Source organism: Lipomyces japonicus, assembly GCF_038497905.1.
Source record: "Lipomyces japonicus strain CBS 7319 unplaced genomic scaffold V1514scaffold_27, whole genome shotgun sequence".
In the NCBI taxonomy this organism is placed as follows: domain Eukaryota; kingdom Fungi; phylum Ascomycota; class Lipomycetes; order Lipomycetales; family Lipomycetaceae; genus Lipomyces; species Lipomyces japonicus.
In genome coordinates this window covers 1-14,838 of record NW_027117839.1, presented here as the reverse complement: position 1 = coordinate 14,838, position 14,838 = coordinate 1, and the positions used below count along the sequence as shown (strand labels likewise).

The window sequence follows — 14,838 nt, the reverse complement described above, 5'->3', positions numbered from 1 at the left end:
GACTTTTATAGCTGCGGAATTTTGATTCAGACCTTCGATTAATCAACGTTTGATTTATTTTCACGGACGTAAACGTAAAGTCTGGTCACGTGATTTACTGCAATGTACTCAACAGCAAGGATTATGGCTACGCTTTCCCGTGTTTTTGATATTGCACTAAAGCTTTATACGTGGTTCAATTTTTTTCATCATTGACAGGGTGTGAAAATTTATAATTTGATTTAACAAAGGAGAACGCAAACAGAGAGAAGAAAGAATGACGACAAAGTCAGCACTCAAATCTTCTAGTTCGAACACGCCGCCGATAACTTCGATTACAGATATTCATGGCAATCCGATACCTTTTTCATCATTAATTATAAATGATAAGAAGAATAATGCTAACACTAATACTATTAACACGTCTTTTTCATCGTCAAGTCCGGTAAAAAAGACGGTGTCTTTTCATGCGGACACGAAGCCACCGAGTGAAGACTTCTTAGAAAACAGCAGTACTGATTACATCAGTACTGATAACAGCAACAATAACAGCAGAAGCAACAGAAGCCACAAGAATCGAATAAAAAGAAGGACCAGAAATGTCAATTCCAAGAGCGCTGGCCAAAGTAAACGAGAAGAATATTTGTTTGTTCTTTTGGATTACCTGATGGTGATCGTGCCGCTAACGTCGGTTTACATCGTGCTCGACGTGTTGGTGTATCGGCAATATGATCAAGACCTGATTTCAAGTGACGTGCTTCACAGGGCGGTAACCGCGTTCGGCACGTTGTTTGTATTGCATTCCACGATTCATCCGTTGCATGCAAGTTTGCCCATGCAAATGTTGCTCCTGTTTTTCACTGTCATTTTGGCCAGTTACCTTGTGCATGCCTGTTACCATCATGATTATTTTGCCGTCATGAAGCAAGCCCCACCGTTAGGTACCGTTCTTGTATGGTTGTCGATCGAATTGGAATATTATTGGTCTATCCTGGCCGGCGTTACGGTTGCATTCCTCAGCTGGCTTATCGCATATTAACCAAAAAAACAAAAAAGAATAATCATTGCATGGCATTTTTTTTGTATGCTTTCAATCTTTCATGTGTCTTGTTTTTTTTTTGCTTAAAGATATATAATTTTTGGTTAAACATTTTGGAGTCGGTCCTAATTAATTAAGTGCATGTTTCTCTTTTCTCTTTTGCAAGATTGTATTTATAATTTTATATATTTTAATTAACTTTATATTTTATCAAAACTCATCAATAGAGAACAACTTAAAGATATTTTTTTCCCTTGTTTTATAACCTCCAAAGGGCTTAGGGATCTAAAGATTTTGAAAACGAGGCCGTCTTAAAATAACAAGTAAATCCTTTTTTTTATATGTTTTTTTTAGCCATTTGAGGCTTGTCACTTGTAGATTGGTTCATTGTATTATATTACGTTTAAAATAACCTTGTATTTAGAAATAATGTACTTTATTTTTATCTAACCATATATCTTCCTGAAAGTATTGTAATTCCAACCGTTTTGCCAAACTCGTCTAGGGTTAGGGTGACGTTTGGCGTGTAAACGCCTGGCACATGGTTCGGTCGTTGGCGATAAACCAGCCCTGCACTGTCCCTGGCGCCGACACCCCCAGCCAGGCATCCTTTTGTTTCTGCCTGCCACCGCCTCCCGTTTTGCATCTTTGATCCTGATTTTGGTATAATTATAACAGTACAATATAAAGTTACCGGGTTTGGTTATTGGTAATTCTTGCATTGTTTTGGGATATTACTTTCGCCAGGCTTATCACATACGATAACCCGTACCGGTGCCAACGAGCTTTCGACTCCTCACGTAATGACTTCCGTTTTCAAACATCATCACGCTGCCGGTGAAAAACAAGAGTTGTCGAGTATCAAAGTTCAGGATGACATAGAATCACCACCGGCGTATTATTTGCCACATAAGTACCCGTTGGACAGATCGCATGCGGATACGATTCGATTGTACGAGGCTTGTCGTCGTGGCCGCCTGATCCGCCGGCACGTTTTTGGGTTGACATCCGTGGTATGTTTGGTTTTCCTGATTGCTTGCTTGACTGGTTTGATCAGGTTTCAAACCGGACTGGTCGATTCGTTGGTTTCATCCATTGGCAAGTATCTGCCGTCGCGCTGCTCCGGCAGCAACAAACCCACTGCCTTTCAAGACCACTGGCCCACCAAGACTCCACACTCGTACGAGTGCCCGCGTGACTCTGTGGATGACTTGTCGTGCCATCTTACTGGCACCAATCTGACGAGCTTGGACACATGCTGCGTGAATTCGCCCGGCGGCCAGATCTTGCTGACTCAGTTTTGGGATTTTGCTCCCGCGCTCGGGGACGCGGACAAGTGGACATTGCATGGGCTTTGGCCGGATAACTGTGATGGCAGTTTCGAACAGTTTTGCGATACCAGTCGAAACGTAAAGTCGATTCAGGATACGTTGTTGTCAGCTGGCGAGGACGGCCTCGTGCGGGCCATGAAACAGAATTGGAAAGGAACAAGGAACGATGACGACTTGTGGACGCATGAATGGAACAAGCATGGCACATGCATTTCCACGCTAGATCTCAGATGCTACGAGCCAAGTTCGCATGCCGCGATTGAACCCGTGGTTGAATATTTCTCGGCAGCAGTTAATCTTTTTAAGACTCTTGATACGTACAAGGCCCTGGAATCAGCCGGGATTGTTCCATCATTTGAAGCCAGATACAGCCGGGCTGATATCCTTGCTGCAATTGGAACTGAGCTTTCGGACGGTCATAATGTCACGCTTGGTTGTACGCGGTCAGGCTTGTTCAATGAAGTGTGGTATCATTTTAACGTCCGTGGCCGTGCGCAAGATGGCCAGTATGTTTCCACCGAACCTGATGGAACTAAGGATTCTTGTCCTGACACTGGGATTAAATACTTCCCAAAAGTATATCACGACAAGCCAATTGATCCTCCCTCCAGTCCTCCTGCAGGACCGGGGGTTCCGTTTAACGGTAAAGGGTATATTATGGTTAATGATGGGGCCGAGGGGTGCCTTATTTCTCAGGGAACATGGTATTCATCTGGCACATGTGCAACCTATCATGCGGTTAAATCTGAATCCGTCGACGGCAAGATCTCATTAAGATCATCCCGTGGTCCTTGCGGTGTCACAAGCAAGGGCAAGTTTCAGTGTGGCAATCAAGTTCGTCGTCCGTCATTGTTTGACTTGTCAGATCAAGGTGAACTGTCGTATAATGGATTTGTGACTTGGCGTTCGCATCGTCATCCTGCGAAGTGGACGAAAGAAGCCATATGGTCTGGCGAGACTGGTTCCAATATTCCTGATTCAGTAGATGTCAAGCTTACTTGGAAAGCAACGCGTTAGATGCATCTATTGGATGCTTCATTTTTGGTATTTTTTGCTTTTCTTTTTGGTATTTTGTTTAGTTTGTCGGTGGGTTTTTTTTTGTTTTGTTTGGTAGAAACATCCCATATCGATGTTGACGGAGTAGAGCGGGGCGTCGTATAGTATACACTTCATGGACTTTACAATACAATACATGATACATCAATCTCGTTGAAAGGCGGCAAGAATGCCCATTGTCGCTAGTAGTAAATATTTTGCCCAAACGTTTTCGCTCAGTAATATTGTAATGTATCCTGCCCATGGCACGTACGCTTTCACGGCGCCGATGACTTCTTTTTCCCGATTGAGATAATACTGCTTGTAACTGTATAATTCAACATCGTCCAACCCATTGTTATCACCTTTTGTCAATAGTAACTGTTTACTTGGCCTATAAAACAGAAAAAAAAAACAGGGTTAAAAAAAACTTTTTATGCCGAACTGAAGCGAACAACATACGACACATGGTTGCGAACCACGCGATGCACGATAGGGATGTCCCTGCCGTTAACGTTATAAACAACAATGTCACCAACTTTAACCTTGGGATTTCGATTCCATAAAAACAAAATATCGCCCCGTTGAAAAGCCGGCTCCATGGATCCGGACAACACGACCACGATCGGCGATGGCGAATCCGTAATCACGCTCAAACCTTTCCAAAACATGAACGCCGTGGTTAGTACTAACGAAAAGCTGAGTGCTTGCACTAACGTTTGCCGTAATTGGGAGCCAGAAAGTTTTGTTAGCATTTTGTTGTTGTTATTATTATTATTATTATTTTTTTTTTTTTTTTTTTAAAAAAAACAATTGCTAAAACGAATGAAAAGTGAATTAATGGACTTGACCTCTATAACACGCGGCCAAGTCGCGCAATGTAGAATGTATTATATTATATTATATTATGTTAATTGTCTCAAAATATTTCAACGCAAAATATATTAAATTCTTTGTGCCTTCAAAACAAAAAGAAAAAAAATATTATTTATATAAGATGGTTTGCATCCGAAACCTCAGTGACTGGCTATATATAAAGTCGGTTTTTTTTTTGCACAACTTAAACAACTAATGATTTGTTAGAATATGAATTTAAGTGGGACATGGGTTCATGACGTCAATGTAATATCGTATGGTACTATTTTTTTCAATCAAGTGAAAAAGAGAACTTATATACATTATGATATATAATGAAACAATTAACAATTTTACAACTGCATCTGAAAAGAAAAAGGGCAAGGCAAGTGGGAGCCAAAGCCGAACCGATGTTTCGTAAAAATATATGCATTATTTTTACTCCCGAAGCCTTCGTAAATGTTTAAAACCAATACCCTATTTAACTAAAAATGAGTATTCTAGATAGCAAGAAATTATATTTTGAAAAGCCAGACCAAATTAACCAAATTTTACCAGGTATTATAACATGTAGTAGTATAGTATATATAAAAAATTAGACCCAAACTCCTAAAAGTCTCAAAAAATAAAAAGAAATAAAAAAAATTTTCAAAAACAATAAAAAATAAATCAAACAAGAACTATTGTTTTTTTTAAAAAAAGCACCAGACACTAAATAAGTCCACCTCGGTCAGAAAAATGCCCAGGAGAGCGGCCGCGAACCATGATGCCCACCGTAGCAACACGTTGAAGTTCGACATATTTGATGGCATTTTTGTTATCGGGATCATCCACGACAGCATAAAGAATCACTACAACACGATATTGCTGCTGAGCAATGTTTTTTTTACCATTATTAGCGGTCGCTTTTCTAAACTGAATTCGCTCAAACACGGCGATCTCGTCATTACCAAACGGTGAAGTATTAGGTTCCGCACCAGTGCCTGGTTCATCAATTGGAATCAAAATTTCCTGAGAAGCAAAAGCCTGACGAGGTGAATAAAGTTGATCACCTATGCCACCCACAGAATCCGAAGTAACTGTAACGCCATTATTACCTCCACGATTAACAATCGGTCGGACTTGCACAATCAACGGATGCCGACGCGGACCCTGATCACGCCTTGGGCTATGCTGAATAAGTTCCACAGGTCGGCCATTAATCTCGTCCTCTGCCGTAATAGATACAGCAAACGATTTGACATTGGCATATCTAATCTCTTCGTCATTATTTTTGTTTTTCTCGCTAACGGCAACCTTGAACGAATGATTTTCAAGAGCAGCTCGTTGGTTGGGCAGGTGTGGAACCGGCAGAGCACTGAGAGGAAGGTCAAGAAAAACGGAAATAAAAACGACAATGTAATTGCGCCGGTAAGCAATCCATCTTGATTGCTCTTGACGCAGGCCGCGAGGAATGGAGGCGCTAATACGAGGGATCACCGCATGCAAGCTCTGACGTTGTTGCAGTTGCAGACCAGCAGCTTGCTGAAGTGGAAAAGATGAAGTGCAGTAAAGTGGCCGTGATTGCATGGAGAAAAGAAAAGGAGGCCCATCGGATGAGGGAGAGGCTGGTGGAAGTGACGGACGAAAAGCTGGAGCCAGAGGCGATGCCATGATGGAGAAAGGACTCGGATTAAAAGACGACGACGACGACGGCAATAATGATGTAGACGATAAAATGTGGTTGAACAAATGGTGAACGAGGGGACCACCGGAAAGGCTCATAGTGGCAAGCATGAGCGACCGAGTGGGAGAAATCTAGAAAGATGGAGCGATGGAAGAAGAAAAGAAGAGGAGGAGGAGGAGGAGGAGGAAGAGGAGGAAAGGAGGAGGAGGAGAAGGAGGAGGAGGAGGAGGAGGGAGAGAGTCGATTCACTTTATATTATCGCCAAAAACAAATATAGATTGGTTTCTACCACGCCGGCCTCACTCATGGAGTACGTCCGCATCGGGCGCCATGTCGTACAGAACTCGGCCGCCAGGTCCTGGCTCATCCCACAAACTAATCAAAAAAAAAAGGTTGACAGCCCAGCCATATAGATGACCAGCCGTCAAAAAAATTAGTGGCAATTATCTATTTGCTGCCCCGATTAGGCAGTGAAAGACTGATTGTAAGTACAGATGCCAGGTCCGAGCACACTAAAGTGAAGAAAAGGAGATGAGGCCCTGAGACCTCGGTCCTTGCCCCCTAAATAGGAATAAGCACGTCTCAAACCAAGAATAAGTACTCTGAATGCGTCTCAAAATGGTTTGGTGCGGTGAGATCAGCCATATGCCAAAACTGGTTGTAAGATGGGAAACAAGATTTGAGGCTGGCGGTAAGACATATTTGTTTTAAGCCATGGCAGAAATCTTAAATTCAATAAAGCAAAAGTACTTATGATTATAATTATAAATTTATAATGCACAAATTGAAAAGAAATGGGATATATTCAGCAATAAAATGTAAACTATGTTTTAACAATATATTGTAGTTCGTTAGTTAGAGCGAAATATTATATATGCGTCATGTTATGTTACCCTGCTGAAAATTACTTTTATTATCTTGGCCCGCAATTATGCATCATCACCACCATAACAAGTAAATCAACTCTTGAAGAAATTAGCAGTCGATGGCATCAGCACAAGCAATCAAAAGAATAAGCAGGGTGAGATTTGGTTACTGTACGGCACCGTAAGAATTATTAACCGACCCCGTCGTGCAGGAACTGGCAGACATAAAAGCCGAGGGGTCAACGGAATTTACAGCACGGCCTAGAAGTGACTCTGATCTGCTGAACTGGGAGGTCACCATCTTTGGTCCCAACGAGACGCCGTATCAGGTAAGTGAGCCGTTCACAAACACATGGCCGGAACTGGCTGAACTGTATTGCTAAACTAATAAACTAATGTAGGGAGGTACTTTTAAGCTCGAGCTCGTGCTGCCCCCGCAATATCCATTTCAACCACCCACGCTTTCATTTGTCACAAAGATATACCACCCCAATGTGCTCAAGGACGGTACGGTGTGCATTCCGTTACTTAGGACTGACCAATGGAAGCCAGCTTGCAAGTTGCTGACCGTGATTGATCTCGCCATTGCGCTGCTGCGGGAGCCCAACGGCGATGATGCGATTGAAGACAGTGTTGCTGAGGTGTGGAAAAATAATCCGGTCAAGTATATTGCCACGGCCAAAGAATGGACAAAGAAATATGCCCGTTGAATATTTAAATAATCTTGTAATCACCAGCAATTTTCTTCCATATGACTTTTACCCGCCGTTCTCGTTTTACCCCTGAACTTGAACTTTTGCATTTATAACGGTGACGCTCCGTGTCACCCCTGGCACCGCCTGATCTGCCGATGCGGCTGATTTTGCTGCGCAAGACAAAGAGTCGTACCACTTTTCTAATTTAAACTATAAATTAGTAAATTGTGATAAAAGTCTTCTTGGACAAGTCACAGACTCTGCAGCTCGAGAGCAATTTTCAATTTGGTTTTTTACAAAGTTCTATTGGCTTTCCCGTTTCTTGCAAACAAACGAAATTTCTTGAATTTGGATACAATAAAAAATGAAATATCTGCTACAAAGCTTCCAAAGTTTTTTTTTCCGCAAATTTCCGGATGCGGTATTTGCTGTCCCTTAACTAAGCCCTCGCCAGCGCCCAACGGTAGTATATATTTAACTATCGGCAAATTAAAGTCTCGTATACTTTAATTACCACAAGTAAAGTTGTATGCAAAGTGGAACGACCTCTGTGTCCCAGGTGCAAACTCAGTCGCGGGTTTGGCCGCCGTAGCATAATCTTTTCTTTGGTTCTTTTTTTTTTGTTTTTTTATTCTTTGCTCTATCGTTCAGGTTCTGTCGGTTCTGTCGTTAATTTTTGGTTTTTAATCTTGAATGACAGATCAGTCCTGGTTTCCGCTGCCAACCTGCGTGCGCGCAGTTGCAAAGGCTTCCTACTCTTCGTCGTCACACCCGCTCGCGTTACCCCTTCGTCTCGGAGATATTGTTTACGTGTTTGAAGGCTCTACCGAATATCAACCATATTGGTATCGAGGCTATTTACTTTCACCTTCGTCAATTGCTTCTTATTCCGATAGTCAACCGACTAGAGTTCACGTCGGCATCTTTCCCGCATCTGTCTTAAGCCTAACAGAACCAATTGATGTCAAACAAATTGCAGTCACCAAAATTGCTCCAAAATTACCCGTTTCTACCATTCATCTAACACCGGAAGCTCCAATTCTGTCTGAAATTGCGGCCGCGCTTCAAGAATGGTGTCCGTCTCATCTATACTCACTCTTCAAAACATCACAGAACTATCCAACCATTGCCATCTTGTCCACCTTAATTGAAGATCTTTGCAACACACGAAAACAGTTAATTCTTAATACATTGACGAGTGCAGAACGGGACGATGCGGTCAAGACTTCAGTGTGGAACCTGGTCAGGGGTAACAAGCTTCTGTCCGGTGAAGTCATTGTCCGAAACGAGAAAACAGGTGCAATTGATACCGGAAATTCAGACTTGGTCAAATTATACCGGGATCAAGAAATCATGGCACTAGCTACTCATTCACAGGCAGTTTCAAAGCACACCAAGACCGCATCTTCAGAATACAGACAATTAGTGCATTTACTCGTTAACTTGCAATCAGCGCCCTGGAAAGACAAAATGGAAATAAAAGTTTATCTGTGCTCAAAGCAGAATGTAGTGACTGAATCAATATCCATGTATAAGGATAACGACAAGGAATTTGGTACGAAAGGATTGTTTGCTGATATATCCCCGGATGCTTCCAAGGATGATTTATTTATGGTCGTCGAGGTCTACGAACAAGTTTTGATGAAGACACCGGTTACAAACTCCGAACAGACCAGGCCAGGCCAAAATCAGACAAAGAGATTGGCCAAGGGCCGTCGAGGTGTTGCTCTTGGCGTGGTCGATATCGGCAGGGTATTGCGTGAAAAATCAGAAACCGGTCGTGACGTGACCGTTCGCGTGTTTACATCAATTCCTCAATTTGCTTTAGATTCCAATAGGGAAGTTAAAGGTGGATGGGGTACAATTAGGGACCGTCTCGTAAAGGGTGAAGGAAATGGACTGTATGTTCAATAACCATTTGAATTTTTTCTCCTTAACTGATTCTAATTCGGATTCTAATTCTTTTTTTTTTTTTTAGTGAACGGACTTCAAAGATCGACAAGGTCATGTTTTCTCTTCGTGCTTTCGAAGCACCAAATTCGACCATGCTGACCGCTGGAATTCCTTCATTAATGTCAGACTTATCTGGTATTGCGATGCCTTTATTCACAACATCATCTGCCATCTGCCGAGATCAGATTTACGTTTTACTAAGTGGCGTCACATTTAAAAATGAAATATTGCGGGCCTCATCTCCATTTTATGTTTCGCTCACCTCTAAATCTGGCGTACTCAAGTTCGAATCCGCTGCTGATCGATCGACTGATTCGTGGAACTCGTGTGTGGTAACTCGTGACGAGCGCATTTCAGAAATTGTGAAAGTATCACCGCTGCGTAGAGGTGAAGAAATTGTGTTTTCTATTCATGGCAGTGATGGAAATGTGATTGGAATGTCCAAACTGCCGCTGTGGGTTGATGACATCATTCTTAAGGACGGTCAGCGTAATATAAGAATGACAGATTCTCAAGCAATTGAAGTTGCCATTCTTGATATCAGCAGCACGTTAGTGTCTTCAGAATTATCTTCCGATCAGACATTAGTCAACCTGGCCAGATGGAGAACTGCACGAACAGGTGAAGGTGGCGAACGAAACTTGTTAGTAACGTTGAAGCAGATCATGTTTGTTAATGAGAACGAATTGGCAAAACTCCTGCAAGAAGTTCTTGACTCTATTTTTGGCATTATTTCTTGGAAAAAGGGCGATGTAACGTTTGAGGACCATTGCTTGTATGCATTAGCGCATGTGTTAAACGTTATTTCCGACAAGTTGGTACCATTGTATTATTTTTTTTGGCTCATGTTTTCTTTCTAACCCTTTTTGCTTAGGAAATTTAACGTCAAAGTACTTGATCAATACATTCGAGATCACTTTAACTATCCCGTGGCATTGGCCCCACTGCTGTATGGGTTTCAGCGACTCATATCAAATCATAAGGTATCTGACATAGGGGTCCATATTCGCGAGGCATTAAAAGCCGGAAGATACATTTTTCGATTTATTACCGCATCTTGGGAAAAATATCAGTCGAGAGACTTCATATCAATCGAATTAGGCAATTTTTCTAAGCACTTGCGATACTTGTTTGAACAAATTTCTCGCATTGTCGAAGATAATGCTGATTTAACATTGACATCGGATTCGTCCACGATCACCGTAAACCAAATGTTAGCCATGCAAAATCATGCGTCGTATCTTCCAGAGCTTAGGCCAATGTTTTCGGATCAGCAAATTTTGGATATATTGATTGAATTCATGGAATCCAGTTCGGCTATTACGAATGAAAAACTGATTGTGCAAAGGCTTGTTTTGTTGCAATCCTATTCAAAGTTGTGGATCTTTAGTGCGTCGGAGAGGCAAATCCGACAAAATTTGGCAACACATACGGTAGAATGGTTAAAGCCATATTTGAGTGCGGCCGATTTGCAATTGCACTTGATTTCATTGGCAAAATTTAACGCCTGGAAAGAACGCATTCGGTTATCGTGCTCAATTTTAGCTCAACAATTTAGGGTCTTATGGTCAATTCGCAAAATCGAACCCGAAACCTGTGGCGCGTATGTTCGATTATTGCCTGATGTTGCTGCCGTGTTTGTGTCATTGCAGGAAAGTCACCGTCGCATGGTTGGATCAGTCCGATTTAAAAATGAGTATTCTCTTTTATTTCCTGAATCTTATCCTTTTCCAATGCCCAAACCAGTCGATTCAAGTGTGAAGAAAACACCTTTTGATGAGACATTGATTGAGCTCACATTGCCATTAGCAGTACTTTCAGAATTCAGCACGTATGATAATGGTTCGAACGCTGCCGGAGGAGAAAACTTGACAGAGCAGCAAGCAATTGAACTCATGACGAACGTAATGAAAATGTGCACAGCAGTGCTAGACGGCAAAGCCTTTCCCAAGACGTGGTTGTCGATATACATGTTTCAACATCGCGCCGTATTGCATTGCATGGAGTTTATTGCGCTTATATTGCTCGAATACTTTGTGCCAAGAGATGAAGGCGGCAGATCAGCCGTGGAATTTAGAGCTGGCATATGGAGATTATTTTTCAACACCGTGATTCGCGTGGCAACTTCGGATGCACTTGAGATTGAAATTTTTACCGAACAGAAACGCAGGATGGTGTGGGAAGTTGCTGGTGATGTGCGTGAGGTCGCAGCCAGTTTGTTAAGGAAAACTTGGAACGCGATTGGCAAGCTAGCGACGAAAAAAATATCCGAGAGATATGGAGTCAAGACTTTGGGAGGGTTTCAATCAATATATGGCGCTTCGCAATGGTGTGGTGAAAATTCCCTTGTCGGTGTTATCGTGGAAGCATGGATTTCGTGTCATAAAGGTTTAAGAATAGAAGCTGCCAAAATTCTTCAGGCAATGTTGATTAAGGAATGGAACACGAGAAAAGACTTGGCTGCCATTCAGATCGATATTATTGATGTAGGTCTTTTACATTGATTTTCAATTTTTCTCGGTTTATGAGTTTTTGAAACTAACTATTAAATTTTATTTTTTTTTTCAGAGTTTGGATCGGTTGTTTAATACAAAAGCAGTATTGAAGTCTTCGTCTTTTATCAAAAATGACTTACTTGAATCTCTAAGATCTTTATTTTCAGATAACCAGGAAGATACGCTGAGTAAGAAGGTGCATAAAATGCTTGACGCTATATCCAGCTTGTTGGATCTCTTGATTGAATTACACACACTTCCTGAAGGTGATGCATATAATGACGACCGCATTTTGTGTACACTGAATTTGATGACGTTCCTTAAGGATCTGCATCGCGAACATACGTTTATTAGATATGTTCATCAATTAATTCACATGCAAGAACTAAGCGGTCATTATGCAGAAGCTGGCCTGACACTGGGGTTGCATGCCAAGATGTATGAGTGGCGTCGTGACGTGATCGTGCCAGCACTGACCGACCCAGAATTTCCTGAACAATCAGCTTTTGAACGACGCGAAACATTACAGAATCAGATGGCCAAATATTTTATTCTTGGACATGCACCAGAATTAGCATTAACGGTTCAAAGAGAGCTAGCCGAAGTGTACGAAAACGTGTCGTTTGAATTAGAAAAGCTGGTAAGAGCAACGAATGCGATTGCAAAAATATACAAGGACGTGCTTGATAATTCGGCTTTATCTACAAAGCCTCAACCTCAGTATTTTAAAGTCTCATACCTTGGTCTTGGTTTCCACAAGTCCTTACGTGGGAAGCAATTTATTGTGCAAGGAAGCAGATGGGAAAAACTTGTCGAGTTTACAGACAGAATGGAAAACTTATATCCCGATGCCAAAGTTTTGGCTTCGACTTTGCTAACTAATTCATCTCGTCATACGTCATCACTATCGGCTCTTGAAGCTGCCGGAGGCATTGATGCGGATGGCCAGTATTTGCACATCACAGCGGTTAATCCGGAACCGAGTTTGCAATTACTGGCAGCCAACGTGCCCACTCACATTCAAAGTTTCTTTTTAGCCCGAAACTTGAAACGATTTTCGGTTTCGAGGCCTTTGCAGTCATCATCTGTTAAGAATAATGTTGGTAACAATAATAACAATAATGCACTGGCAGATCTGTGGGTAGAAAAGACAATTTACACGACTACGGATGCGTTTCCGACGATCTTGCGACGAAGTGAGATTGCTCATGCGGAGAAATTCACAATTTCGCCAACTTCGAATGCGGCGGATTCGGTGGGCAAAAAATCAACCGAAGTATTACAGATGGCCAAGCGAGCGGCAGCGGCAGGGTTGAGTGATGGCGGCAACGCCAGTGCACAATTGAGCATGGTTCTCTCTGGTGCGGTTGACGCGCCCGTGAACGGCGGCATTCGCATGTACAAGCAGTTGTTAGTGCTGGAGCAAGGTCAGGAGCAAGACGTGGACTCAAGTAATGACATCACTGAGTCTGGTGTTGATTTAGTCGCGCAGGATCGCGAAAGGTTGCAGAGTGCCATTATAAACTATGTTGCCGTGTTACGGTATGCGTTGAAAATTCACGCCCGAGTCGTGGCCGTCGCATTGCGACCTTTACATGATAACATGGTTTCCATGTTGGAGAAAAATTTTAAGGACGAGCTAAAGATTTTGGAAGATGAAGGATTGGACTTGGTAATCGCGGACAGTAACCAGGGAATCGAATTGTCTCCGCAGATAACCCCGTCAACTACTCGTGACTCTTCTAGTATCTCAAGCCTAACCGGCAGCAGTGCGAGCATTAGGGAATCAGTCGTATCGTCTTCTCCGACTACGGTTCGCACATCAATCACACCAGTACCTGCCGCAGCAGTTGCTTCATTAACATTAGTACCATTAACATCATCAGCATCATCATCAGCAACAACATCATCATCCTTAAAATTAACCGCCACAACCCCAGTCACAAAAAAATCCACGTCAATGACGAATGGTGCCACCGCTGCCAACATGTTTCGGCACCAGTCTCAAAATAGTATCAGCACGTTGGGCAAGTCATCAATTCGCACGACATCTAGCACATTAACCCTGTCGTTGTCAAAAGCATCCCGTACTTCTACGTCATCATCAATATCATCAACATCATTATCAAACCGGCCGGTTAGCGCGGTCGCGGATAAATCGTTTGCAAGCAAAATGTCCAGGCGATTTAGTAAGATTAAATTATCTGGTCAAAATGGGAGTTAGTCAGGTTTTCTTTATGTTTTTTATGTTTTTGTTTTTTGAAACTTTTTGGCATATATTTATGGTTAGTTACTGTAATTTAAATTTTATAAAACTGAAAAAATTAACAGTAGCTCCAACACGCCCGTATGAACATAACAAGCCAATCATACCGTTTTTGCTTTGATTTCATCGCTTTCACAGAGGAAACCATAAATGACATAAAAAGTTCTACTCTGAGAAAAAATAGGCAAATAAACTTTTATTTTTTTGATTAGGCATTAATTTGATTGATAATGACATATATCTGCAACACAACATATCACCCTACGAACATATTAAACTTTTGAAAATACAGAAGAAACGGCTAGTAACTAATGGAAATTAGAAAACGTAGTTAAAGAAAAGTTTTGCAGTTTATCCAGCTGTAATCGTTAAAAAGATGGGCAGCAACTGCGCAATTTTACGGAGTCGGGTATCGCGATGATCACGTTTAAAAAGGAGCCATACAGCACCCCGATTTATATTATGCTATAAATAAATATTGAACATTAGCCATATAGGCATATAAGATAGTACAGGAAATAAATATGACACAGCATAAGAGTAATATGAGAATAGGAAAAAGAAAAAGAAAATGAGCAATACGCATGACAAGGAATAAGCAGGAAGGGCAAAGGGTACCCACAGAACCCAGACACTCCTTAAACTATTGACTATCTAT

At 41.8% G+C, this 14,838-nt stretch overlaps 6 protein-coding genes across 6 annotated transcripts; 4 read left to right on the top strand and 2 right to left on the bottom strand.

Annotated features, from left to right (window-relative positions):
* Positions 1–256: 256 nt before the first annotated feature.
* On the top strand, positions 257–1,018 carry V1514DRAFT_282497 (uncharacterized protein; the record flags this gene model as incomplete). The annotated part of the gene is made up of 1 exon (XM_066925099.1): positions 257–1,018. The coding sequence occupies one exon, from the start codon at positions 257–259 to the stop codon at positions 1,016–1,018; it is 762 nt and encodes a 253-aa protein (XP_066782545.1).
* A 583-nt stretch (positions 1,019–1,601) lies between these two features.
* On the top strand, positions 1,602–3,559 carry V1514DRAFT_333094 (ribonuclease T2-like protein). The gene has a single exon (XM_066927977.1). It carries the CDS (start codon positions 1,822–1,824, stop codon positions 3,364–3,366), a length of 1,545 nt encoding a protein of 514 aa, XP_066782544.1. The 5' UTR covers positions 1,602–1,821; the 3' UTR covers positions 3,367–3,559.
* On the bottom strand, positions 3,502–4,441 carry V1514DRAFT_333092 (uncharacterized protein). Its single transcript, XM_066927976.1, has 2 exons — positions 3,847–4,441; positions 3,502–3,778 (listed from the first exon to the last, which is right to left on the bottom strand). The coding sequence occupies exons 1-2, from the start codon at positions 4,137–4,139 to the stop codon at positions 3,550–3,552; spliced, it is 522 nt and encodes a 173-aa protein (XP_066782543.1). The 5' UTR covers positions 4,140–4,441; the 3' UTR covers positions 3,502–3,549.
* A 509-nt stretch (positions 4,442–4,950) lies between these two features.
* On the bottom strand, positions 4,951–6,003 carry V1514DRAFT_343476 (uncharacterized protein; the record flags this gene model as incomplete). The annotated part of the gene is made up of 1 exon (XM_066929141.1): positions 4,951–6,003. One exon carries the CDS (start codon positions 6,001–6,003, stop codon positions 4,951–4,953), a length of 1,053 nt encoding a protein of 350 aa, XP_066782542.1.
* An 887-nt stretch (positions 6,004–6,890) lies between these two features.
* On the top strand, positions 6,891–7,481 carry V1514DRAFT_320783 (ubiquitin-conjugating enzyme/RWD-like protein; the record flags this gene model as incomplete). The annotated part of the gene is made up of 3 exons (XM_066926022.1): positions 6,891–6,926; positions 6,984–7,100; positions 7,173–7,481. 3 exons carry the CDS (start codon positions 6,891–6,893, stop codon positions 7,479–7,481), a joined length of 462 nt encoding a protein of 153 aa, XP_066782541.1.
* Positions 7,482–8,022: 541 nt separating this feature from the next.
* On the top strand, positions 8,023–14,238 carry V1514DRAFT_333085 (dedicator of cytokinesis-domain-containing protein). Its single transcript, XM_066927975.1, has 4 exons — positions 8,023–9,367; positions 9,445–10,233; positions 10,294–11,905; positions 11,988–14,238. Exons 1-4 carry the CDS (start codon positions 8,160–8,162, stop codon positions 14,136–14,138), a joined length of 5,760 nt encoding a protein of 1,919 aa, XP_066782540.1. The 5' UTR covers positions 8,023–8,159; the 3' UTR covers positions 14,139–14,238.
* Positions 14,239–14,838: the final 600 nt, after the last annotated feature.

Coding starts and splice junctions, on each gene's coding strand:
- V1514DRAFT_333092 (XM_066927976.1), bottom strand. CDS start 4,139: ATGCTAACAAAACTTTCTGGCTCCCAATTACGGCAAACGTTAGTGCAA. Junction 3,779..3,846: donor GTGGTTCGCAACCATGTGTC/GTATGTTGTTCG, acceptor TCTGTTTTATAG/GCCAAGTAAACAGTTACTAT.
- V1514DRAFT_333085 (XM_066927975.1), top strand. CDS start 8,160: ATGACAGATCAGTCCTGGTTTCCGCTGCCAACCTGCGTGCGCGCAGTT. Junction 9,368..9,444: donor AAGGGTGAAGGAAATGGACT/GTATGTTCAATA, acceptor TTTTTTTTTTAG/TGAACGGACTTCAAAGATCG. Junction 10,234..10,293: donor TTAAACGTTATTTCCGACAA/GTTGGTACCATT, acceptor CTTTTTGCTTAG/GAAATTTAACGTCAAAGTAC.
- V1514DRAFT_333094 (XM_066927977.1), top strand. CDS start 1,822: ATGACTTCCGTTTTCAAACATCATCACGCTGCCGGTGAAAAACAAGAG.